At 43.6% G+C, this 26,438-nt stretch overlaps 1 protein-coding gene across 1 annotated transcript; it reads right to left on the reverse strand.

The window, feature by feature from the left end:
- On the reverse strand, positions 1 to 26,397 carry LOC138979630 (uncharacterized). Its single transcript, XM_070352353.1, has 3 exons — positions 25,903 to 26,397; positions 984 to 1,124; positions 1 to 231 (listed from the first exon to the last, which is right to left on the reverse strand). The coding sequence occupies exons 1-3, from the start codon at positions 25,973 to 25,975 to the stop codon at positions 29 to 31; spliced, it is 417 nt and encodes a 138-aa protein (XP_070208454.1). The 5' UTR covers positions 25,976 to 26,397; the 3' UTR covers positions 1 to 28.
- Positions 26,398 to 26,438: the final 41 nt, after the last annotated feature.

The following is a 26,438-nucleotide window of genomic DNA, read 5'->3' on the forward strand; positions in this document are numbered from 1 at the left end:
CCTTCCACACACACAAAAACTCAAATCATCAAATCCTGGACACAGAAACGATAGTAGCAGCCATGATGAAGATCACGAAGCTAGGTGCATGCTGGGAAATAGCATCGCTTCCTTGATGAGCCGCAGGTGTAATTTTCGGGCACACTGTGCTTGAGCATTTGATCTCTTCCTTCATCGACGTTTCACACAAAACCTTGTAGCCAGCCGGGAAATCGTTACAAAGCTCTTTCACTGAAAACAGAAACAAATAAAATAAAATAAAGTTAAATCATAACGAAGTTCTCTCGCTGAAAACAGAAAAGATTAAATTAAATTGGATCAAATCTTAACAAAGGTCTCTCACTTAAAACAGAAAAAAAAAGAAATAAAATAAAATAAATCATAACAAAGGTCACTGAAAACAGAAAAAAAAGAAATAAAATGAAATTGAACCCAAACTACGGACAATTAAATGCCCACAAGAAAAAAGACTGTTACAGTGGATCTCCCCTTTTAAGAACTTAAAAAATCTGAGAAAATCAGGTCTTAACAAGTCGCGTAAGGCGAAAATACAACATTTAGTCAAGTAACTGTCGAACTCACAGAATGAAACTGAACGCAATGCCATTTTTCAGCAAGACCGTATACTCGTAGCATCGTCAGTCCACCGCTCATGGCAAAGGCAGTGAAATTGACAAGAATCCCGGCCAAGCCTGATGGGTTAAGGGTAGAGATTTTTCCAATCTCCCGGGTCAACTTATGTGCGCGCAGACCTGCTAGTGCCTCGCGTGTGTACACACAAGCACAAGACCAAGTGCGCACGAAAAAGATTCTGAAATCCATGTCAGAGTTTGGTGGGTTTTAAAAACACGAAAATATCAAGCATGAATCTCCCGAAAGCGCTGTATGGCTGCCTAAGTGTTAGGTCATACACGTAAAAACACACGAGTGTACGAGGGAGTTCAGCTCATAAACGCAGAAGGAGAAAAAGATTTGACACTCACCCCAAACGTCTTCTTTGCGCAGGTCAGTGCAAAAGGAATCAATGACGGCGGTTTCTGGAAGGTAGGCGTTAGCCGGTGTTCTGCATGCGGTGTCGTTGGTTGCATGCGCACAGTACCAGCATTTAGCTCCCGCGCAATGACCTGCAACAAAGTCAGACAACAAGAAAGGTAACTTAAAGCAGCAGTGCAGGAGTCACAGCATTGTGGAAGCAACGATTTGTATTTTTGTCGCAGATTACGATCTAAACAGTCAAACTATCTCACAGATGCCTACCTTATGTATTGGCAGCAAAACAAAACTTTATTCGGTTTGTAAGTTCCCATCTCCCGCCAAAATGTAATTAACATTTCCCTTTCTAAAGCCGAAGGCTGTGTGCGGTACGCCAAAATGGACCCACATACCATTTTTTACAATTTTCTTACTTAATCAAAAACAATGTCTTTACGTAAAGTACCAAAAATAGACAGAATTCTCCCTGTCGCCGAGACAAATAGACTTCCATGTATGAGGGTCACCATGGGGCGGTCTGTGCACGTGCACGTTGAGGCCAAAAATGCCATGCACGGTGATCCATGGTGCACGTTACGAAAAAGCGCCGGACCTCTGTGCACGGTGCACGCTACAAGAATTTCCCCATTCCCATGCACGTTACGTCCAAAAATCCCATTCCCGGTGCACGTGGTAAAGCATCGCCCCCCTCATGTATGCTTTTGAAGTAATTAGTTCACGTGCGGGACCTGATGCGAGCCTGATCTAAGGCCACACTTTCCTGCCCGGACAATGCTCAAAATTAATTTGTGAACAAATTATCAGTTATTGATTCCTTGCATGAAAGTCAAAGAAACTTGGTATTTTTTCTAACGGACAGCTGCCTAAGGCAATACTGAAAGCCTGAGGGTCTCCGTGCAACTGGACGTGACCGGTTCAGTAACTTTAATCAAACGTTTTCACTCTATGCACTCAAAAAAAGCATTTATATGCCTGAAAAAGGGCAAAACAAATAATAAATGGAATAATTTTGCAAGCAGAGGGAGACAATGCATGATTATTTAGCTGGAAGAAAACATTTCAAATGGGAGGCAATCCACTTCATTCTAATCAAAGGGCGAGTTACAGCTGTTGCCTCCCTTATTTTAGAGACGGGTAGGTGTGTGTGTGTGTCAGTGTTTGTGTGTGCGGGCCTGCGTGCGTGCGGGTGTTCGTGTGTGTGTGTGTGTGTTTGTGTGGGCAGGGGTGGATCACATCATTTTGAAGGGTCAAATCAACGACGCATAGGAGGGTCCGGAAAATGTTGATACTGAAAACAAGGAAAAATGGAGCAATCTGAGTCAAAAACTTCCCCTAATACACCTTTCAATAGTAAATTTAAGAAGACAATTTTGGATCAAAACAAGGAAAGGTGACCGATCTGGTGAAACCTGAGCAAACAAATTACTCAACAACCTTCCCAAACCGTCATTTAGAAGGTTTGTTTTTGTTTGTTTGTTTGCTTAACGCCCAGCCGACCACGAAGGGCCATATTAGGGCGGTGCTGCTTTGACATATAACGTGCGCCACACACAAGACAGAAGTCGCAGCACAGGTTTCATGTCTCACCCAGTCACATTATTCTGACACCGGACCAACCAGTCCTAGCACTAATGCCAGACGCCAGGCGGAGCAGCCACTAGATTGCCAATTTTAAAGTCTTAGGTATGACCCGGCCGGGGTTTGAACCCACGACCTCCCGATCACGGGGCGGACGCCTTACCACTAGGCCAACCGTGCCGGTTCATTTAGAAGGAAAAGGAGAAAGCACACAAGAAAACAAATAGCAATGACCGCACAGGAGAAAGAAGATGCGCATGAACACACGAACCATCACTGACACATACACACACACACACACACACACACACACACACACACACACACACAGGGTCATAAATAGTATACAGTGACACATTCAAACGCCACCAACGTCGAGTGTACATCGAAAACGCGACAAGTGATTTTACCCCCCCCCCCCCCCCCCCCCCCCACCAACCCACTCTCATCCTACCCCACACACCGCCATCCACCCCGCCCCCCGCCACACCCCTAGTCCTTGGGCCTCCGATAACCACCCCCCCCCCCCCCCCCCTGCACTCCGGCCTCAGCTCGTCAACTTCGCTTGGAAAATGCTAAATATACCCCTTTCATACTTGAATTGCTTGTAACGGAGAATTTTCGTCACCAACGCTCAAGGATTTCCCTTGAAAAGGTATCAATGGTTTTAATACCTCGTTAAGTCACGCCTTTTTCTGCCATTTCCTGTTCGCCAGTGTGAGACTTGGCGGGATTTGGGGACCGGATTAGGAGTGGTGGTGGGGGGGGGGGGGGTATTGGAGGAGGCACAGGGGGATACGGGGGGGGGGGGGAGGGGAGAGAAGTCTGGATGGGGGGGGGGGGGGGGGAAGGGTTAGCGGTAATCAAGAATTTCGTTTTACAAAAGGTACCTGCGATGAAAGGACACACAGCTGAAAGCGTCCCTACATTGCAGGCGGCCTGTCATGGCAGGTATATTTTGGTCAAGATGATAAACAAAGGCCGGTACTACAGGTGCCCTTCATTGGAAGGTGTCCGGTCATCACAGGTACCACTGCACTTTTTCTTTGCTACATGTATGTGCTTGGAAAAGGAGGCTAGCAGGAGCGTGTCTCACAACGTTATCGAAGAAAAAGGAAAAGGCAAAAAGCTGAAACTATGGAATCGTTTAAACTAATTTCATTTTCTAAGGTTGTTTTTCTCTTGAAATTGCATCACTCCCCCCCCCCCCCTTTCCCCCACCCAAACACACACACACAGACACACACAAAAACACACACACAATTACACCCACACACACACAAACACACACAAAACACACACACAAACACACACAAAAACACACACAAACACACACACACACACACACACACTGAATTACGCACCACTGACATTTTGAAAGATTACACAGAACGAAATATTCATAGTTACGATAAAAATCCGGCCTGAACGACACTGAAATTAATTGGACAGAATACACAGTAAAAAAGCAAATGTGTATCTTAAGGTCTAGAAAGCAATTCCCGTACATATCATCCAACAAAAAGCATCCAAAACGTGAGGATGCAATATTGTAAAGATTCCAGTAAGTCATGGGGACATCTGATAGAAATATTTTCTGGTAAGGCCCTCGTCACACATCTTTACGTCCTTACGTAGACCATGCCGGTCACTCCGATCTAAAAAAACAAGTTATCAAATCGGGGCATATTGCCGTCGAAATCCAGCACATGGCAAATTAAAAACAACAACTACATTACGACTGTACTGCGCCGCGACCCAGCTACGCTTGTTTTGTTCAGTTCAAGCGTAGGGAGAGCGTGCAGCTTCCCGACCTAGCAGATCCCACCCCGACCAAACCACGCTCATCGAGATCCACCCACGTTTGGGCCACGAACGGCCACGCTCTCGGACGCTTTTCCATCGTAGAAGAAGCGGCGTCTGTGTGCGACTGGGGTTTAAGGTCACTCAATTTCGCGCATAAATATGTCCTGCTTGTTTCGATCATCAATGAACCTTGTACCACATGAAAGTAGGCCTAATGGCGCAGTTCTGCTCTCAGATGCCAAGAAAAAATAACGGCTTAATTTTCCAAAAAGATCTGCGCAAAACTTAATTAAACAAACGTTCCTTTCTGTATCAAGGGCAAATGAAGTGTGATGAACCAAAAGTTTGATAAGAGGGCTTTGTTCGCCATGTAACCAAATGATACTGCTATCAAACAAAACAGTGCAGGTTATTCACGTACAAAGTGACTAAACCCAAGAAAATAGAGTTAGAGGAAAATGAAACTATCGTTTCGATACTAAAGTTTTAGGTAGCCCAGAATACAGAATACAGAATACAGTATTTATTGAGCCAAGTGCCCACCCCAACCCCCTACCTAAGAAACTACAACTATTGTTAACTGTGTGCAGAAAACTAGTCCTGCTGCTGATTTTCGGTATGTGTCCAAGTGGTAGGGTGCACATGTAGTTCTCGGGAGGACGTCAGCCAGAATTAACCACAGACTGAATGTTTCTCCGCCAATTTCAAGCGGTACAATCATCTTGAGGGAGAAAAGCATGTCAAGATCTTGCAATTGAAGCAGATTTGTGGTGTATTTCGATCGATTTTACCCCAAATTCGATTTATTCGAAAACGCATCGAGCGGTTACGTCCCTCATAGACCTATATTATATCTAATATAGGTCCCTGCGTCCCTTGAATTAGAAAAGAAATATATAGCGTTGAAGCTAATTTCAATGATCACAAATTAGAATCCAAGGGGGCAATACATGGTTCAAAATTCGATCAGCAGCACTGTGGAGAGGAGAGGAATAGTCAGTATTAAGTTAGGGTGAGATAAGCAAAGCCGGCTGACGTCCTCCCGATAGCTGCATGAGTAGGGTGCCCTTATCCTGTGTAAACGCCTGGACAGTTCTGCGAGGATCGTTGAAGAATGGAATCTTTCAGCAATCCCGGTCGCGCCTGGTGGGTTCAGGGCACAGAGATAATATATAGACTCTCTGTGGTTCAGAGTAGAGATTTTGTCGATCTCCCAGGTCAACGTATGTGCAGACCTGCCAGTACCTTATCCCCCTTCGTGTGTACACGCAAGCACAATACCAAGTGCGCACGGAAACGGCGATCCTGTAATCCATATCCGGGTTCGGTGGGTTATACGTACAGTATAGACCGGATGTATAAAACACCGGATGTATGAAAGTCTGGATGTATGAAAGGGGTAGGCAGGGTCCCGGCAGAAGCTACTGTTTGTTATTACTTAGAATTTTCCGGTTGTATGAAAATCGGATGTATAAAAGTCCGGTTGTATGAAAGCAAATCTCTGGTCCCGAGCAGCACAAATGCGTTGTTGCAAGACCGGTTGTAAGAAAACGAAAGTAGACCCAAGTCACCAAAGTGTGGTTAGAGTAATTTCCCTTCCATAGCGACTCGAACTTGCAAAATGGCGGACCGCAAAGCGAAAGCTACAGGCAAACGTAGAGTGTTGACATTGTCTGGGCGCCTTAAAATCATAAAGGCAGTAGAGGACAGTCCACACAAATCCCGAACACAGATGGCCATTGATTTAGGTGTCCCCCTGCCAACGCTGTCGAACATCATGAAAGACAAGAACAAATATCTTGCTCAGGCAAGAAGCGGCGATACTGTGACGACGAGCAAGCGGGCACGGAGCTCTCAGCTGTCGTCTGTGGACAAAGCGCTGCTGGACTGGACTGAAGAGCCATAATAGCACAGGAAGGCATTTTTTGTACAATTAGAACCAGAGGCATTGGTCGCGGGTGTGACTCATTTTTGACTCACATGCGAAGCAAAAGTGAGTCTATGTACTCACCCGAGTCGTCCGTCCGTCCGTCCCACCCGTCCGTCCGTCCGGCCGTCCGGAAAACTTTAACGTTGGATATTTCTTGGACACTATTCAGTCTATCAGTACCAAATTTGGCAAGATGGTGTATGATGACAAGGCCCCAAAAAACATACATAGCATCTTGACCTTGCTTCAAGGTCAAGGTCGCAGGGGCCATAAATGTTGTCTAAAAACAGCTATTTTTCCCATTTTTCCCATTTTCTCTGAAGTTTTTGAGATTTAATACCTCACCTATATATGATATATCGGGCAAAGTAAGCCCCATCTTTTGATACCAGTTTGGTTTACCTTGCTTCAAGGTCAAGGTCACAGGAGCTCTTCAAAGTTGGATTGTATACATATTTTGAAGTGACCTTGACCCTGAACTATGGAAGATAACTGTTTCAAACTTAAAAATTATGTGGGGCACATGTTATGCTTTCATCATGAGACACATTTGGTCACATATGATCAAGGTCAAGGTCACTTTGACCCTTATGAAATGTGACAAAATAAGGTAGTGAACCACTAAAAGTGACCATATCTCATGGTAGAAAGAGCCAATAAGCACCATTGTACTTCCTATGTCTTGAATTAACAGCTTTGTGTTGCATGACCTTGGATGACCTTGACCTTGGGTCAAGGTCACATGTATTTTGGTAGGAAAAATGTGTAAAGCAGTTCTTAGTGTATGATGTCATTGCTAGGTTTAGCTGAAGGTCAAGGTCATGTAAAGGTCAAGGTCAAGCATGTGAGTCGTATGGGCTTTGCCCTTCTTGTTTTTTATGTTGTTGTTGTTGTTTTAATCCATTAAACTGGTTTTAAGTTTAACTCACTTTTTTGTATTCAGTGCGCGCGCGTGTGTGTGTGTGTGTGTGTTATAAATGTGTGCGTTTTGGAGAGAGAGAGAGAGAGAGAGAGAGAGAGAGAGAGAGAGAGAGAGAGAGAGAGAGAGAGAGAGAGAGGGAGAGAGAGAACTCAGAAAATGTTATTTGCTACGCCAACGGTCATTACAAAGCTTCCACGACCAAAAACATTGTCAAAAGCGCAAAAGGGTTGTGGAGGGAACACACACAATACGGTTGAGCCACACACAAACACACACACACGTGCGCGTGAGCGCACGCACGTACGCGCACACACACACACACAGAGGGACGGGGGGGGGGGGGGGCGGAGAGTGCACGGTCTTATGCAAAGCAGAACAGTTCCTTACACAAACAGTTGCTCTTTCTATCGGTTGTCCTGACTGTGTCAGTGTATGTAAGTACATGTACTTTTCCACTTGTTATTCACAAACCTTTTCTTCGAACAAGGATATGTATCAAAACATTTAAACATAAAAAAACAAATAAATACAAATATGATATGAAAAAAACCCTACTTTTATCAAGTAACAGACGCGTGGCCGGATGTATGAAAGTCAATCCACAATATTTTCATACATCCGGTTAACCGGATTTAGTAAAGACCGGATGTATGAAAGACAAAAAGTGGGTCCCGACGACTTTCTTACATCCGGTCTCGACTGTACTAGAAACACGAAAATACCCAGCATGCTTCCCCCAAAAGCGGCGTATGCTGCCTGAATGGCGGGGTAAAAACGGTCATACAAGTAAAATTCCACTCGTGCAGAAACATAGGGGTGAACGTGGGAGTTTCAGCTCATGAACAAGGAAGAAGGAGAAGAATATTTTCATATTAAATTCAGACGCTACAAATCATGGTGTGAAACTGGGACGCACATGAACAAGAGTCCTCCGGTGCAGAATTCATAGAATTTGCAGCTGTCCTTTTCATGCAGGTTTCCATTACAACCATTGTCTCGCTTTGTGGGCTTTTCCTTCTCTTTGCCTTTCCTTGAGAGTCAATGCGGATTTTTAAAAAAACTAAAAAACGTGAGCTCTCTCTCTCTCACTTTCTCTCCCTCTCTCTCTGTGCTCTCTCTCTCTCTCTGTGCTCTCTCTCTCCCTCTCTCTGTGCTCTCTCTCTCAGTGCTGTCTTTCTCTCTCTCTTTCTCTCTCTCGCCCCTCTCTCTTTCTCTTTTTTTTTCTTTCTCTCACCCCTCTCTCTCTCTCTCTTCAAAATGTTACAATGTGTCATGGAGTCTGTCTTCTCGGCTTTGCTGGTGCAATTACTGTCACACCACGTGACATATCACGCGTGACCTTCTGAGACTTCTTCCGCCATTTGTGAGTCACGGGGGATGTGTGTAAATGTGCAACACAGTGAATCAGTGCGCGCACACCCCCCCCCCCTCCCCCCCACTTCCCAGTCACACACACACACGCGCGCACACACACACATACACACACACACACACGCACGCACGCACACGCACACACACACACACACACGCACGCACACGCACACACACACACACACACGGGGGAGAGCTAGCAGCAACAGTGTCGCGCAATCAAAATGTGTTATTCGCTTTTTCCTCTTTCTCTGTACATCCCATCACTATGGAATTCGGGTCACTTCCTCCCAGTCCACAGCGAAACAGCACCAAGTCACGTGAAATAAACGTTTGCTTCAGTTCATTACCCAACTTGTTAATCCTCAATTGTTTCCTGTTACGTATTTTGAACAAAATATTGTTCAAGCCAAGAGTCGCGCCATAGATATAATAGACGCGCGAACCATGTGTGTGCATGTTTTAAGTTAATCAGCCACCTGTACGTCTGGCCATAGACCGGTCTGGCACAATGACCGCCGACGTTTTTTACATGACGCAATGGTGACACGGGGGTGAGACATGAATACCTTTTTTGAGGTTGTCCCGGGATGGGACATGGATACCTTTTATGACTGCAAAAATGCATAGGTTGACTCGTGTTCGTCCCGGCTGGGATTGGAACCCGTGACCTGCGGATCACACGTAGAGGTCAACCAGCTGATCTACCGGGACAAAAGCATCCATATACTTGGACATGCATTAACAAGCAACAGCCTGGCTGCTTTCTGGACGAATAATGTTTGCAGATTAAACATTGGTGTAAGTTTCGAAATTATTTCATTCATAAAATTCCAGCCTGCAAAGGAAAAATGTTGATTTTTGGTATATGTCGAAGTGGAGGGGGGGGGGGGGGGGGGGTTTGGCTTTATCTCTCTTTTCTTCTTCTTTTTTTGACTTTCGCTATGCACGACGCGTGGGGTCTTTAGTTTCTATCTTGAAAAGTATCATCAGATATAACAAATTGCATGTTTGACCTACGATGGACACTTTATCAATCAATCAATATGAGCCGCTTATATCGCGCGTATTCCGTGGGTACAGTTCTAAGCGCAGGGATTTATTTTTTTTAAATTTTTCTTATGCAATTTATATCGCGCACATATTCAAGGCGCAGGGATTTATTTATGCCGTGTGAGATGGAAATTTGTTTACACAATACATCACGCATTCACATCGGCCAGCAGATCGCAGCTATTTCGGCGCATATCAAATCCTACTTTTCACGGCCTATTATTCCAAGTCACACGGGTATTTTGGTGGACATTTTTATCTATGCCTATACAATTTTGCCAGGAAAGACCCTTTTGTCAATCGTGGAATCTTTAACGTGCACACCCCAATGTAGTGTACACGAAGGGACCTCGGTTTTTCGTCTCATCCGAAAGACTAGCACTTGAACCCACCACCTAGGTTAGGAAAGGGGGAAGAAAATTGCTAACGCCCTGACCCAGGGTCGAACTCGCAACCTCTCGCTTCCGAGCGCAACTCGGCCACCCAGTTTATAATGTACAACAATTCTTTCAAATTAGGGTTGGCCTTGTTCCTTGAGGAAGCTTCGACGAGAAATCTGAGATGGTGAGCATAATCGTTGACACACAGAAAGACATTCCTGTTTAAATTACAGGGCTGCCACACAAAGGAAATAGGACACGCAGGAAAACTAATTGATTAATTAGTAACGGACTGATTGCAGATGCCATGAAATTTGATCAAACCTTATCGAGTATTGTCCCTTGACCTTGCAAACAAAAGAGGATATACAGGCCGTCAACGTTCGTTTTCTTCTTTGTCGGTGTTTCTGAGCTTTTTACTTACAAAACTCTCACCATAACGTGACACTGATGGTAAAAATCCCAGGAACGCACAGATAACTTGGCGAGATAACTGTGACAAAAGTGCGCGCGTGTGTGTGTGTGTGTGTGTGTGTGTGTGTTTAAGGCAGTCCTTAATTACACCCCCGGTATAGGGGTGTGTATAGGATTCACTCGATGTGTTTGTTTGTTTGGGTGTGTGTTTGTGTTCGCATATAGATCTCAAGAATGAACGGACCGATCGTCACCAAACTTGGTGAACAGGTTCTATACATTCCTGAGACGGTCCTTACAAAAATTGGGACCAGTCAAACACACGGTTAGGGAGTTATTGGTGGATTAAGATTCTACAAGGACTTATAGAGGCACATATTAATGGTCAAAGGGAAATAACCTTCTCAGTTGGTGGCAGTGAGAATGGTTATTTCCCTTTGACCAACGGGGGTGTTTTTCCTACCTCGGAGTAAGCACGAAGTCGACTTGGCGAAGTCTTTATACTGAAAACTCGGTGCTAAAGCTTCGTGCGGCCAGCTTCGCGAAGTATACTGTACAGGTTATTATGGTATGTATGTGTATGTGTGTGTACGTGCATGCGTGCGTGTGTGTTGTTGCTGCTGCTGCTACTGCTGCCGGTGGTGGTGCTGTTTTTGGTGTTCATGCTGCTGCGGCTGGTGACAAAATCCGTTTCCATTTTGTTGTGGTAATAGAAATCAAGACGCTACGAACATGTTACTGTACGAGAGAACAGTCGTATTTTTCCTGGCCTGTGCACCAATGTACTACATGTAGTTATGACCTCAGTGTAGGAATGCCAACTGGGGAGGTTTTCCGCCATTTTTCACTTGAGTAGTTAATCCTGCCTGTCTTTTCCCGGCTGTCATGCATGTGAAATTGATGTGACTTAAAGTGCCGTTCACATGGTAGACTTTCAACCAACTTTTCCCCAACTTTTGTCGGTTTGAAATCGCTCCCGCGATGTCGAGGCCAAGTCGACAAAAAGTCTGCCATGTGAACGGCCCTGACGATTTAGGTTCGATTTAGCAGCGACTCCAAAACTCAGTTGAGCGCTGCTCGACTCGGTCGTGAATTGGCGCAGATTTTGCGCATGCAGACTTTCCTTGTAGCGCTTACTGATGGGTTAGCTCTATCCACTGAGTTATATAGCTATCCAAATGAACTGCTCTTCCCGTATTAGGGGCTATAGGTAGCTCCGATACCTGAACTGGCCGAGAATCACTTCTTAAAAATTGTTTGAGCGTTTGCACTGTTCACATGGGCAGCGATTTTGATTTGACTTGGCGCCAACTTAAATCGCTTGAAAGTTGAGGAAAGTTGGTAAAAAGTCTGCCATGTGAACAGCACTTTAGTCCAGCGACATCCAATTAATTGGGCGGAGTCGACTTCCAGAAGTCTACTTGACGAAGCTGGCTGCACGAAGCCTTGGCGCTCAATTTTCGGTAAAAAGACCTCACGAAGTCGATTTCAATCAAGAACAGTCTTTGCAAACGTAGTTTTTGCTGTGTATGAATAATTGTGGTTGAGTACCTCTGTGTGTGTGCGTGTTTGTATCGGTCGCCCTTATTCTTTCCCACCTACTCTCTCTCTATCTCTCTCTCTCCCTCTCTCTCCCTCCCTCTCCCTCTTTCTCTCTCTCTCCCTCTCTCTCCCTCTCTCCCTCCCTCCCTCTCTCTCTCTCTCTCTCTCTCTCTCTCTCTCTCCCTCTCCCTCTCCCTCTCTCTCTCTCTCTCTCCCCTTTCCCTTCCGCTTCCACATCTACATAACCCCCTCCCACCCCTACCCCCTCTCTCTCATGATGCTATTGTGTGAAATGTCTCCTTAATACATGTATACATGTAATAGAAATCTCATTCACCCCCTCCTTTCTCCCCCTCCGTTTCCCCACCAACACAACCCCCTCCCACCCCACCCCACCCTCTCTCATTTCTCTCTCTATTTCTCTCTCTTCAATCAAAACCCCGAACCCCACCCCCAATACCACCCACCCACCCCCAAACCCCATCCGAGCAAGCTGTTCGCCCTAACACATCCTCACATTTACACAAAATCGACTTTTCCCTCAATCTTTTCAAGCAGAAAATTACCGGTGGAAAGAAGAGAAACCGAATCTTTGTCACGAACCCATAAATCCATTTCATGGACAGAGATACCACATCGAACGAATGTTGCTATCGCTGTCAATCGATATGCCGACAGGAACATTTCACAGAAACCATCATCTTCGTCTCCTCAGCAATTTCCTTTCTAATTAATGCCGCGATTGTCTTGACAATGGCATTTAGGAAGATGCTCCTTTTGTGCACGTGAAACCCGTAGCTACTGTGATCGAGAATCTTTGTCAGTGACAGATCAATACACTGTGTTGTTCAGATTTTGTATCTTCCGTCCCGTGTAAACTATAGATGAGCATATAGATAGATTCATCCACGCTTTTTGGATCTTCTTTGGCGAATTTGTCTTTCTCATTTCTCAATTTCATTATTTTATTGTCCCATCGCTGGGAAATTCGGTTCGCTTCCTCCCAGTGGAAAGTTAGAAGCAACAGGGTCGCGCTACCAAGGTATGTGTGTTAAGGTGTTTAGGTGTTATCGGCCACCTGCAATTATGGCAGAATGACTGAGGTAATTTACGTGCCACAGTTGTGACACGGGGGTGGAACATGAATACCGTTTCTGGGTGTGCACATAAAGTTGACCCGTGTCCGTCCCGGCCGATCGGATTCGAACCCGGTTGTAACCCTATGCGCGGGTCACAAGAACCTGCTCTTTACCAACTGAGCTACCGGGACCCCGGAAATACCCAAACAAACTTGGGCAGTTCAGGGCAGTCCTTGGCCTCATTCATTCGTGGCAAGGAAAGTAGTAGCTTTAAAGCACGTGAAACTGTAGCCCGTGTGGTCAAGAAGCATTGTCAGGTAAAGATCAATACACGTGATCGTTTAGCATCGTCTTCACCAGAGTGCAACATGATGTTCGATAATTATCACGTGTACAGCCCCTTGTCGTTGCATCGAGATAGAAAGTGAAAAGAAGAGGAGAAAAGATACGGCGAAAGCTGAAATGCAACTCCTTCTCTTGAAAAAGTCTAGTCAGTATACAGATTATTTTTTTGAAACAAGACTTTATTTTATTTTGGCATCATGACATGAACAATAATATATATATATGGCAATTAGGATTTATTACTCAAGCATGGTGCTTTTAGCCGCGGGACATTTAGGGTCAAGCATCATTTGGTAATGTGGAGAAGATAAGCTACATGTCACTAACACGGAGGATGAGAAGAATCTTCTCAAATCAAAAGAAGGGGCACAGCCTCGCTTTGGAAAAGGGCGGAAGAATACGCTCTCTGGAAAAGTTAGCGCACTCTTGACTCCAAGAGTGCGCTAACAGTTTTAAGCGCATTGCCATTAGCCAATCAACTGTTTCACATCAGTCATGTGACACCAGTACTTACTGACAATTATAATTATTGTCCTTGTATGCCGTGCTTTTTTGTCAGCATAAACAAAAAGGGCACTCGGTATTGTGTGTGTGTGTGTGTGTGTGTGTGTGTGTGTGTGTGTGTGTGTGTGTGTGTGTGTGTGTGTGTGTGTGTGTGTGTGTGTGTGTGCGCGTTTATTTTTGGTAAACATTGTATAAGTTGAATGGGTGAGAATGTAGCTGAGGAAAACGGAGAAAAGTCTATACAAAATGTTTTAGGGATGAAAGATTGATAAAAAAAACCCATCGAAATTCTCTCTCTCTCTCTCTCTCTCTCTCTCTCTCTCTCTCTCTCTCTCAAATATCACACACACACACACACACACACACACACACACACACACACACACACACACAATCACACACACAAACGCACACACACACACACACACAATCACACACACAAACGCACACACACACACACCCCCACACACCCCCACACACACACACAGTGACACACACACACGCACACACACACACGCACTTGACACGTTGTCCATCGAGTCTCAAAACAATCTGAACACTCTCACAAACTATCGCGGGCAATCTAAATAAATGTCATCCTGTCACAGCCATGTCATAACACACCACCACCTTCACGCCACACAACGACCTTTTGTGCACGTAGAATGAATCAGTCATTTCCGCAAACGTAGAGTAGATACGAATGTGTATACTACATATAAATTATTTCTTACACGTGTATAAATTATTTTTTACACGTGTATAAATAATTTCTTACACGTGTATAAATTATCTTTTACACGTGTATAAATCATTTCTTCCATCATTTCTTAAACGTGTATAAATTATTTCTTACGCGTGTATAAATCATTTCTTACACGTGTATAAATTATTTTTTACACGTGTATAAATCATTTCTTCCATCCTTTCTTAAACGTGTATAAATTATTTCTTGCGCGTGTATAAATCATTTCTTACACGTGTATAAATTATTTTTTACACGTGTATAAATCATTTCTTCCATCATTTCTTAAACGTGTATAAATTATTTCTTACGCGTGTATAAATCATTTCTTACACGTATATAAATTATTTCTTACATCTTACACGTGTATGATTTATTTCATACACGTGTATAAATAATTTCTTACACGTGTATAAATTATTTCTTACACGTGTATAAATCATTTCCTACACGTGTATACATTATATCTTACACGTGTATAAAATATTTCTCACACGTGTATACATCATTTCTTACACGTGTATTAGTTATGAGCCAAACGGCTGTCCATAGTATATTACAGACGGAAGCGTTTACTGCTTACATCACGCTTAGATTTTAATGAAGACATTGTCATATATATCCTACTATACAGGGCCGGACCAAATGAGTTGTAAGGGGGGGGGTTCCTCCTTTTTTGGGGGGGCAAATCAGCGAAGTGGCGAAGCCACAAGCGCGCGCCTGCAAAGCAGGCGCGCGAACTAGGGGGGTCCGGGGGCATGCTCCCCCGGAAATTTTTTGAAAAACGGTTAAAATCTGTGCAATCTGGTGCATTCTGGGCCTTGTTTAGAGGGTTAAGAGCAGCATTGTTTTGGTGCTAAAACTAGTAAAAAAACCAACACTCAAAGCAAGGTACATGCTTTTTCCAGGGGTGGGGTTCCGGAACCCCTGGAACCCCCCCCTGGGTCCGGCCCTGCTATAGGCCTATTTAGGTTGACTAATAATGAAATCAATGTTCATGTATGTATAACTTATAACGGACACACGACTGCTTGTATGTGAGGGTGCGGGTATGGATGTGTGTGGTTTACAATATGTGTGTGCAGATACATCATTATATGTTTATTTATATGTTTTGAGCACAGGAGCTTGTATCAAAGCGTCGGTCGATCATTATTTACTCCTTCATCCCTACAGTCTCCTTACTACTACTATTCACTGGTGAATAGTAGTAAGGGTAAGCATGCAGGAGTAAATTATGATCGACCGGTGTAACACGAGAAAATTACTCCGAGATTTTTACTCCGGAGTAAACATTTCGTACGAAAAAGTTACTCCCTTTACGAAAAAAGCACTCCCCCATTGCACGAGAAAATTACTCCCCAAGACAGGTGAGTTCCGAGTAAACATTTCGTACAAAAATGTTACTCCCCTGAAGAATAAATAACGAATAAATTACTTCACCCCAACACGAGCAATTTAACTTCCCATGACAGGTGTACGAAATTTTTACCCCCTTGTCCCCTGTTAGTCTTGGTGGTGGAAGGAGGGTAGCGCGACATTCGTGTGCGCGAGATCACTTATTGGCATTATCCCTTCGCCCGCATCCCATTATTGCGTACGAGATTTTTCACTGGAAGTAAAAAAAAAATGGGGAGTAAAAATTTCGTGGAGGGAGTAATTTTTTCGTGCCTTGGGGAGTTCTTTTCTCGTACAAAAAGTGTACTCGGAGTAAGAATTTCGTACGAAATATCTACTCCGGAGTAAATTTTTCGTGGAGTAAAAATTTCGTGTTACACCGGCGGTTGGATACAAGCTCTTGTGGTTTTGAGAATAATGACATATATCTGTATATGAGCCAACATTTTTGTTTTGTTTGTCTCACATTCAGATGATAAAGTTGTATTGAATTGAATTGATTTATTTTATATTTATTTTATGCAATTTATATCGCGCACATATCTCAACTACGGATTCAAGGCGCAGGGATTTATTTATGCCGTGTGAGATGGAATTTTTTACAGAATATATCACGCATTCACATCGGCCAGCAAACCTCAAGCCTATTAGGGCGAGCATTCACCTTTCACGGCCTATTATTTCATGTCACAAGGGTATTTGGTGGACATTTTTATCTATGCCTATACAATTTTGCCAGGAAAGACCCTTTTGTCAATCGTGGGATCTTTAACGTGCACACCCCAATGTAGTGTACACGAAGGGACCTCGGTTTTTCGTCTCATCCGAAAGACTAGCACTTGAACCCACCATCTAGGTTAGGAAAGGGGGGAGAAAATTGCTAACGCCCTGACCCAGGGTCGAACTCGCAACCTCTCGCTTTCGATTTGTTTGTTTGTTTGTTTGCTTAACGCCCAGCCGACCACGAAGGGCCATATCAGGGCGGTGCTGCTTTGACATTTAACGTGCGCCACACACAAGACAGAAGTCGCAGCACAGGCTTCATGTCTCACCCAGTCACATTATTCTGACACCGGACCAACCAGTCCTAGCACTAACCCCATAATGCCAGACGCCAGGCGGAGCAGCCACTAGATTGCCAATTTTAAAGTCTTAGGTTCTCGCTTCCGAGGCAAGTGCGTTTACCACTCGGCCACCCAGACCAGATTTGCAAATTCGCCGTCGCGTGAGATCGCTTGGAAATATTTCACGTCCTTTTCAGCAAACAACTTGGATGTGGTAAAAGACGGGACATTTTATTTGCACGTGACACACTATAAGGTGACTTTCAAGAGATAATATCTAAGAACAAAAACCTCAGATGGCTTCCAAACTTATACCATAAGATTCTGCGTTACAAATTATATAATGCTACCGCACTGGAGGACTGCCTTTAGTTCGCAAAAGAAAGTGTTTCAACATCTTTATGACATTTCGTAAAACAGGCAAACAAATGAATAGCACTCTTTGGAACGTTGGGTTGAATTACTCCTCCTGAGTTACTTCCCTTGTTTGTGTACCTGATAGTGTTACTAGGCTGCCGCGTAATAAAGGGCGGTATCCGTCCTGCCGTCAGGGGGCGCTTCTGCACTACTTTTTTTTTTATCTCCTGCACCTGTGTGTTCAGATTAAGGTTACCCAGACTGACTGATTCTCTTTTTCGTTTTTTAATTGAGAACTATTTTACAAAGCGCAAATTAAATATTGCTACCAATCGTCATCCCCTGAAATCGGCGTATGCTGCCTGAATGGCGGGGTAAAAATCCACTCGTAAAAATCCACTCGTGCTAAAAACATGAGTGAACGTGGGAGTCTAAGCCCATGAACGAAGAAGAAGAAGAAGAAGCTACCAATCGTCAAACCGAAGAGAGGCAGCGCTCTAAAGCTCACTCAGCCTCTTTGATTACATTAATTACCACAGTATGGTACATTTTCGAGAAAATCGTGCCGTGTGTGTTCAATGGATTACCCAGACTGATTCGCCAGATTCGTCAAAACGGACAGATTATCAAAATGCCTTTAACTATCAACACTTCTTACATGATGTTTGATCAAATCAATTTTTGAAAGAGTCAGTCTTGCAAGATTACCCACAACTCCCTCCCCACCCCCCGATAGCTCTCTCTCTCTCTCTCTCTCTCTCTCTCTCTCTCTCTCTCTCTCTCTCTCTCTCTCTCTCTCTAGTTTAGTCCCTTTTTTGGGCGAGGGCCAGATGCAAAAAAAGCATATATCTATGCTTATTCTTGTCACCCTCGAAAAATAAAGATTTGTCATTGTCATTGTCATTCTCTCTCTCTCTCTCTCTCTCTCTCTCTCTCTCTCTCTCTCTCTCTCTCTCTCTCTCTCTCTCTCTCTCTCTCTCTCTCTCTCTCTTTTTTTTTCTTCTTTTTATTATTTAGTTGAAAACATTTGTACAAAGCGCAAATTAAATATCAACACCAATCGTCAACTCGTGTGTCTTCCGGATGATTCACATTGTAATAAAATTGTCGGGAAATCAAGTAACTGAAGTTATCACCACAAAACAGCTCGAGTTACTTCTGGCCTACATTGAGTGCGTTACTTCTGGCCTACATTGAGTGCGTTACTTCTGGCCTACATTGAGTGCGTTACTTCTGGCCTACATTGAGTGCGTTACTTCTGGCCTACATTGAGTGCGTTACTTCTGGCCTACATTGAGTGCGTTACCGACGGACACCAAACCATGTGTGAAATCAGAACTAGTTTGAGTTTACCATTGACTACTGTTATCTTCAAAGACCTTGTTTTTTTTAGTCATTTCACTCAGACATTTTTAGTCCATCATTTTTTTAATTTATTTTTGTCAAGTGAATGTGTGTTGATTGCGTCAGGCATACCCGAAATTTCTCAACCCTAAAAATAATAGCTTCTTTTGTTTGCTTCCTGATTTAAAATAAATATGTTTTACAGCTTCTGTTTTCACAGAAAAGTATGAACATATTTATGCAGCTGGTGTTGATGTTCCACTTTCAACGCCATTTTTAATACACATTTCGACGGACAATAAAGGATGTGAAAACACACAAAAAACGTTAAGTATGATATATAAAACATGCTTTATTTAAACAAATAAATGCATAATACAAAATCATCAACTCCATCAAAGGGTTTGCGTAATTTTCAGGATCGACAAAGCTAGTCACCCTTTCATGTTATTCCCATTGTCCAGTAGTGTGCAATTGAACAGCTGTTTCTCAATCAAAGCTTGTCATTCGTATTGCCGTTCAATTCACTGCAATAAAGCCTGATATTAAATGGGAGAAGCCGACTTCTCCAAGTCCAAGTCTGGTTGACGAACCTTGGTTCACGAAGCTTTGACGTTGATCTTTCGGTAAAAAGACTTCGTGAAGACCTCGCAAAGTCCACTTCGGGCTCAATTAAGAAAAACCTTCACTGTTCTTTGCACTGCACTAACCACTTGTCTTAGCTCAGATTTGAATTTGCCAGTCAACTTGTCTTAGCTCAGATTTGAATTTGCCAGTCAACTTGTCTTAGCTCAGATTTGAATTTGCCAGTCTACTTGTCTTAGCACAGATTTGAATTTGCCAGTCTACTTGTCTTAGCTCAGATTTGAATTTGCCAGTCAACTTGTCTTAGCTCAGATTTGAATTTGCCAGTCAACTTGTCTTAGCTCAGACTTGAATTTGCCAGTCAACTTGTCTTAGCTCAGATTTGAATTTGCCAGTCAACTTGTCTTAGCTCAGATTTGAATTTGCCAGTCAACTTGTCTTAGCTCAGATTTGAATTTGCCAGTCTACTTGTCTTAGCTCAGATTTGAATTTGCCAGTCTACTTGTCTTAGCTCAGATTTGAATTTGCCAGTCTACTTGTCTTATCTCAGATTTGAATTTGCCAGTCTACTTGTCTTAGCTCAGATTTGAATTTGCCAGTCTACTTGTCTTAGCTCAGATTTGAATTTGCCAGTCAACTTGTCTTAGCACAGATTTGAATTTGCCAGTCAACTTGTCTTAGCTCAGATTTGAATTTGCCAGTCAACTTGTCTTAGCTCAGATTTGAATTTGCCAGTCAACTTGTCTTAGCTCAGATTTGAATTTGCCAGTCTACTTGTCTTAGCTCAGATTTGAATTTGCCAGTCAACTTGTCTTAGCACAGATTTGAATTTGCCAGTCAACTTGTCTTAGCACAGATTTGAATTTGCCAGTCAACTTGTCTTAGCTCAGATTTGAATTTGCCAGTCTACTTGTCTCCGGTTCTCTACACGAAATGTCAAGCATGCTAAGCGAACCGTGCTGTCTTTGATGATATTCTTCGAAGTCTCTATTCGAACAGTTGCCATCTGTATTGCGCGTCACTTATGATCGACGACTTTAGTAGTTATCATTAGATGTGGCTTTGATATTATGAGTTATTTCTAATATGCTGACTGTTAGCAAATGATAACAAGACATGTCGAGAAAAAAGATATCAAGCATGAGCCTTTTAGGCGAATGCTGATATCGTTTGTGAGACATGTCTGTTATCATTTGCTAACAGTCAGCATATTAGAAATAACGGTTTTATTACCGTTTAATTCGACCAAAAGAAATTTCGAAGCAACCCCGCGAATTAGACAGAACAGCCGCAATGGGAACTTGAGCGCTTCTACCTGATTATGCCTGTCAGTCAAAGAATTCTCGTGACCTGGGTCAGCCAATCAGAGTAACACACCTTACATGATGAATATTCACAGGTCAAATGCGTTTGAGACACACAACAATCTCACAAGATAAACCATGTCGATCATGCGTTTCGGTTGCTTCGCTTTTTCTTGTTGAACAGAGAGCGAAAAATTTAGAACCGACTCCAGACGGACGGGATATGACGTAAAGATACATTTGACGTAAAGCGAGTGACCAAATTTCACTTGATTTTTCCGAACTTTGATCATTTAGATTTCAAGTGAGCGGGTCGGCACTGCACACTCAGAGGATGGGCGGTGCCTCGCTGTTCCGTAAAACACCCACCGACAAAACTCGCTTTTCGGTATTTTCTTTTTAGATAAAGAGAGTATTATCTGACAGCATTTGAAGTGCCATTCTTTAGAAATAATCACACTGATTTTGCTGATTTAAATTTTTACTTTGTCTTGTTCATTTTTAGCTTGATAAACAAAAAGGGTTCCTGCCTGAACGTTATAACATTTAGAGGGTCACCTAGAATCCGTCCTGATTGGTCAAAAAGCCATATGGGGCACTGAATTGGTAATAACAATTGATATAGGGTGCATGTTTGACCAATGGTTAGTTACAGTTTCGTCATGTGACCCGTAAAAACGCAATAAAAAAATCACGCGACAGGAAAGCGTAATTTTTTTCTGGACGGTGGTTAGGAATTTAACTCGCTGAGGTAAAAGCGCAACGAATTGAGATTGTCAGTAAACGCAAAAGAGATGAGCCTATACACACCACTGATGTATATAGATCTATATAACAAATTGATTACTGTTATCCTTTCTTTGTTTATATTGTCATACTCATTGAGGGTATTTAAATGAAAAAGCCACCCATCGAGAATTACCGCTTCGAAAAAGTTTTACCAGGACTTTTTCTCACCCCCCACACACAAAAAAAGAAAACAGAGAAAAAAAGAAGCCAAAACAATAACAACCCTGGACTTCCCCTGCATGATTTCCTTTGCACGCGCACGATTTCAGCCAATGACACGGCGAGTTTCACCTCAGTGCAGAGTCATATCCCCCATCCTGAACATGAAGTCTCACAACAGGAAATGCGACACTTGGTCTATCTGAGACTAATCAAGGATGTCAGGGTTCTGTGCTGATAGGATGATGGATGTTGGCTTTGTGTGTGTGTGTGTGCGTGTTTGTAGTGTGTGTGTGCTTGTGTGTGTGTGTGCGTGTGCAGTGTGTGTGCGTGAGTTTGTGTGTGTGTGCGTGCGTGTGTACGTGTTTGTGTATGTGTGAGTGTTTGTATGTAGGTGGGTGTATGTTTGTGTGTGTGTGTGTGTGTGTGTGTGTGTGTGTGTGTGTGTATATGTGTGTGTGTGAAAGAGAGAAGAGGGGTGACGTACTGACCGACAGAGACAGACGAAGACAGAGAGATTGTGGATGCTCTCGGCACCGCAGTGCTGACATTTTGTCTTTTTACAGCTCGCCCTTTCTCTCTCTCTCTCTCTCTCTCTCTCTCTCTCTCTCTCTCTCTCTCTCTCTCTCTCTCTCTCTCCCCCTCTTTCTCTCTACATCCCTCTCAGTCTCTCCCTTTCTCTCTCTTCCTCTCTCTCTCACCCTCTCTTTCACTTTGCCTCTCTCTCTGTCACACATACACGCACACCCATATATCTCCACACGTACGCACACATACACACACGCGCAAATACACGCACACATACCACACGATGACAAACATCTCACTTTTCCCCTCTCTCTTCCTCTCTCCCTCACACACACATGTATACACACACACGCACTCACGTACGCACACACACACCATGTCAAACAACATCTCACTGACGTTCGACATGACCTAGAAAAAAGCGGACACTTTTTTTCTGTCGAGAACCTATCGTTCACAGCGGGGGGTGCATAGTATAGTACGCTGACCTCCTGTGGCCTAGTTTGACATTTTGATACACCCCTCTCTCTCGGAGGGTATTTTCGTGTTTCTATAACCCACCGAACTCTGACATGGATTACAGGATTTTTTCGTGCGCACTTGGTCTTGTGCTTGCGTGTACGGGGGTGTTCGGACACCGAGGATAGTCTGCACACAAAGTTGACGCTGAGAAATAAATCTCTCGCCGAACGTGGGGACGAACTCACGCTGACAGCGGCCAACTGGATACAAATCCAGCGCGCTACCGACTGAGCTACATCCCCGCCCACACCGGGTCTAACCGGAAGTGTTCCGCTTTTGAACACACGTTTTTGCAACAAGTATTGAACACTGTGTGAAATAGTACATAATTCTACTAGCAACAGTTGCACACATGGTAAAAACTAGTGTTCAGTTGAACGTAATTTTCACTCGGTTATCTCTCCGCGAGAATGGTAATTAATGTAATTAAGTCGGTTTCAGCAGACGGTGCATCCGGACGTCACTCTCTAGCACACTTTTACATATAATCTAAACGCAATGCGCTAGTGCCCAGAATCTCCATTCGTCACTTTAATGGCAGGAATGACGTGTGTTGGAAACGCATCCTTTCACGCCGTTGTAGCACTGGTGGGTATATTAACAAAGGTTGAATTTTTCTGATATCATTCAGTGACGTTTTCATGCTACGTGTTCCTGTTATTCCAACCAAAAAAGGGAACTGTATTACATTTGGACTGACAGCTATGTGCATTAAATTTTATTCATTCAAACTCAAAAGCTGAAGTGGTCCTATCCCTTCCGGCAAACGGTAGTGTTCGCGGGTTGTTAAAAGCAAGCGGAAACGACTTGTTTGACCTCAAAACCATCACTCGTGTTTTCAAAAATGTTGATTTGTGAGACATGATGAATCAGAGAAACATGTTTTAAAACTAGACAAATTGATAGTTCAGAATGTAACGCTTATCCGGTACAGAAATTGGCACAGTCACACACACCCAGTCTCTTCTTCAGTTGATCCACTTACGAAAGAAAGTATGAACTTAAGTTAGTTGGAGTGACATTGACTTACCACTCCCTTCTTCACCCCACCACCCCACCTCCCCCCCACCATACCAAATCCACACACCTAAAACCAAAAGGCTTCCGACATGTACAGTATACTAATCAGGCCTGAAAGTGGCGAGCAGAAACATGTAACTGGCGAGTATACATTTATGTTCATCTACTCGCCAAATGCGAGTAAAGTTGGTGAAACAAATTGTTGGTTTGGCGAGTAAAGTTTGCTCTCTGCGGGTTAGTACATTTTCAGAATCACCAGCCGAAGGTGAGACACCATTTGTTGGACTTTGAGGGCTGCTAATGTTTGGGTCAAAAGAAGAATGTGTACTTGCAGACATCGTCATCCCTAGACAATGCAAAGAAAATAAATCTGTAACCACTGAAGACTCGAGACAAACTGCGACTAGCATGGAGGCTGAGTTACAAATGGGATTTAAAGTTTGTCGCATTATCCTCTCAAGCTACATCATCATCAGCAGCAGCAGCAGCAGCTTCATCCATCATCATCATCATCATCATCATCATCAACACCACCAGTCCCTTGAGTCCATTCGTCAGGGAGGTGTGGGGGGGGGGGGGGGGAGGGCATAAGAGCACAAGAGGCAGAAATAAGTATGTCCTTTCATTAGCTTCATTCAAGCTACATTATTACAAATATCTGACAGTAACCCAGAAGTGGTCGTTGTATATTGTAATACTAAAGACGATACTCGCGATTCTTTAAAATATTCACTTCTGGCGCTCATATGCTGTCATACATGGAACTGACACCGAGGCAGGAAATGGAGTGAACGGGGCCACGATAATAGGAAAGAGGGGGGGAGGGTGACGCTCGAAGTCTGAATTTAACTTGATGCATTTCTTCTCACGTAAACGATGATAATATTAACAGTAACAGACTAACATAGGTCTGTCCTGGTTTGTTTGTTGTTGTTGTTGTTGTGGTTGTGGTTGTGTGTATGTGTGTGTGTGGTTGCTTGTGTGTGTGTGTGTGTGTGTGTGTGGTTGCTTGTGTGTGTGTGTGTGTGTGTGTGTGTGTGTGTGTGCATGGGGTAACAGCATGGTTACCATGGGATAACAGCATGGTTACCATGGGATAACAGCATGGTTACAGAACTTTCTGAGGCATGTATAGAACCAAACAGCAAACTGATGGGTGTCAGATGGGTGTCAGATGGGTGTCAGATGGGTGTCAGATGGGTGTCAGATGGGTGTCAGATGCCAAATCAATTAAGCACCCACAAAAATCCTATATGCAGAGGAATTAAGTAGCTATGCTGTTCAGTATTTGTTTTTGTTTGTTTGTTGTTAATAATTGTCAGTGGTGTGTGTGTTTTATGTACCAAAGTGGAAGTATGCTTTTATCCCATGTAAAAGACTCAGCGGCTCTATGGGGATTTTCATTGAATTTCAAGATGGTCTACTGGAAAATAAAGGTACAGGAAAGCTGACTTTACCGCGACGGTGACAAAATGATGCTGTGTGTGGTTCTGCAAGCTACAACATCGTGAAATGACTGTGGACGATAAATGTCACTAGCGGGCCTTGCAGACATCATTTGCATCCGGCCGTTTCTCATGTGACTACACAGAGAGGAGGGGTGTACGTGTACATTAAAAAGCTCTCTCTCTCTCTCTCTCTCTCTCTCTCTCTCTCTCTCTTTGAAACCTGTTACGTAAGGCCTTTACGACAGTGTCAGTAAGGTTTTTCTGGCGAAAAGATTAAATTTTCTGCCGACTTTCCCTTTCCAATCAACACACACACACAAACCTTGAACGGACCATGCTATCCCTGAGCTAAAATTGTGTGTGTCACAGTGTGTGTGTGTGTGTCAGTGTGTGTGCGTGCGTGCGTTCGTGTACGTTTATGTGTGTGCTTGTCTGTCTGTCTCTATGTGTGACCAACTGTTAGTTCTAACAGTATGATCGTTTCGTGGTTAATTGTGCCAGGGACCTATATTTAGAGGGATAGGAATGTGCTGAAGTGAGGGCGGGGGGGGGGGGGGGGGCAGAAACACAGACCGGTAGACAGACACGAAAGAGACAGACAGCAGTGCTACAGAATCCTTATTCCGCCAGTACCAGAGATACCCGAACGGCCCGCTTGTCGCATAGATAGGTTTTGGGTGTGCCAGTACAGCGGATAACTTTACCACTATAACTCAACTTACCCAGTTTCACCAACGATGTCAGAGAAATCACAGCGATACATAATATCCATCTTGCACTCCAAGTTATCTCCATCGTTCAAAACCTCACGAGACTGCAACAGTAGTATTCCACAGAAAACTGTGGACATTTCAAGCTGAACACACGTGTACACACTCCCGCAATAAGCTCTTCCACACACACGGAACAAAAGTTGTAAACGATGCCTCGTAGAATTGTGTTCTTATCTTTTTCGGCACACACTCTCGCACTAACACGACACACAGTCAAGGGGTTTGCTATTCCCTTGAGTTCAGAAGTTCAAAGTTTGTTTTCACAGCGAAAATCGCACAGGGTTTGGACAAGTTCACGGTACAAAACTGTATGCTTCCCGCGTGGAATGAACGAGTGTCTCGGTTTCTCTGACAGCAAACAGATGCTAGGAGCACGCACTGTGCTAAAAATAGGAATAACTGCGCAAGGAAAGCTGGGTGTATTGTGAAATATTGTAAAAGGACGCAAGACTCTATTCAAGCGCGTATCCACTCCTATTTCTCCA

This window comes from Littorina saxatilis, linkage group LG11 (assembly GCF_037325665.1).
Source record: "Littorina saxatilis isolate snail1 linkage group LG11, US_GU_Lsax_2.0, whole genome shotgun sequence".
Lineage (NCBI taxonomy): Eukaryota > Metazoa > Mollusca > Gastropoda > Littorinimorpha > Littorinidae > Littorina > Littorina saxatilis.

Excerpts from the sequence above, each read along its gene's own strand:
- LOC138979630 (XM_070352353.1), bottom strand. The coding sequence starts at position 25,975 with ATGGAGATAACTTGGAGTGCAAGATGGATATTATGTATCGCTGTGATT. Across the intron at positions 1,125-25,902 it reads GACATCGTTGGTGAAACTGG|GTCATTGCGCGGGAGCTAAA; the intron begins GTAAGTTGAGTT and ends ACTTTGTTGCAG. Across the intron at positions 232-983 it reads GCGCAAAGAAGACGTTTGGG|TGAAAGAGCTTTGTAACGAT; the intron begins GTGAGTGTCAAA and ends TTCTGTTTTCAG.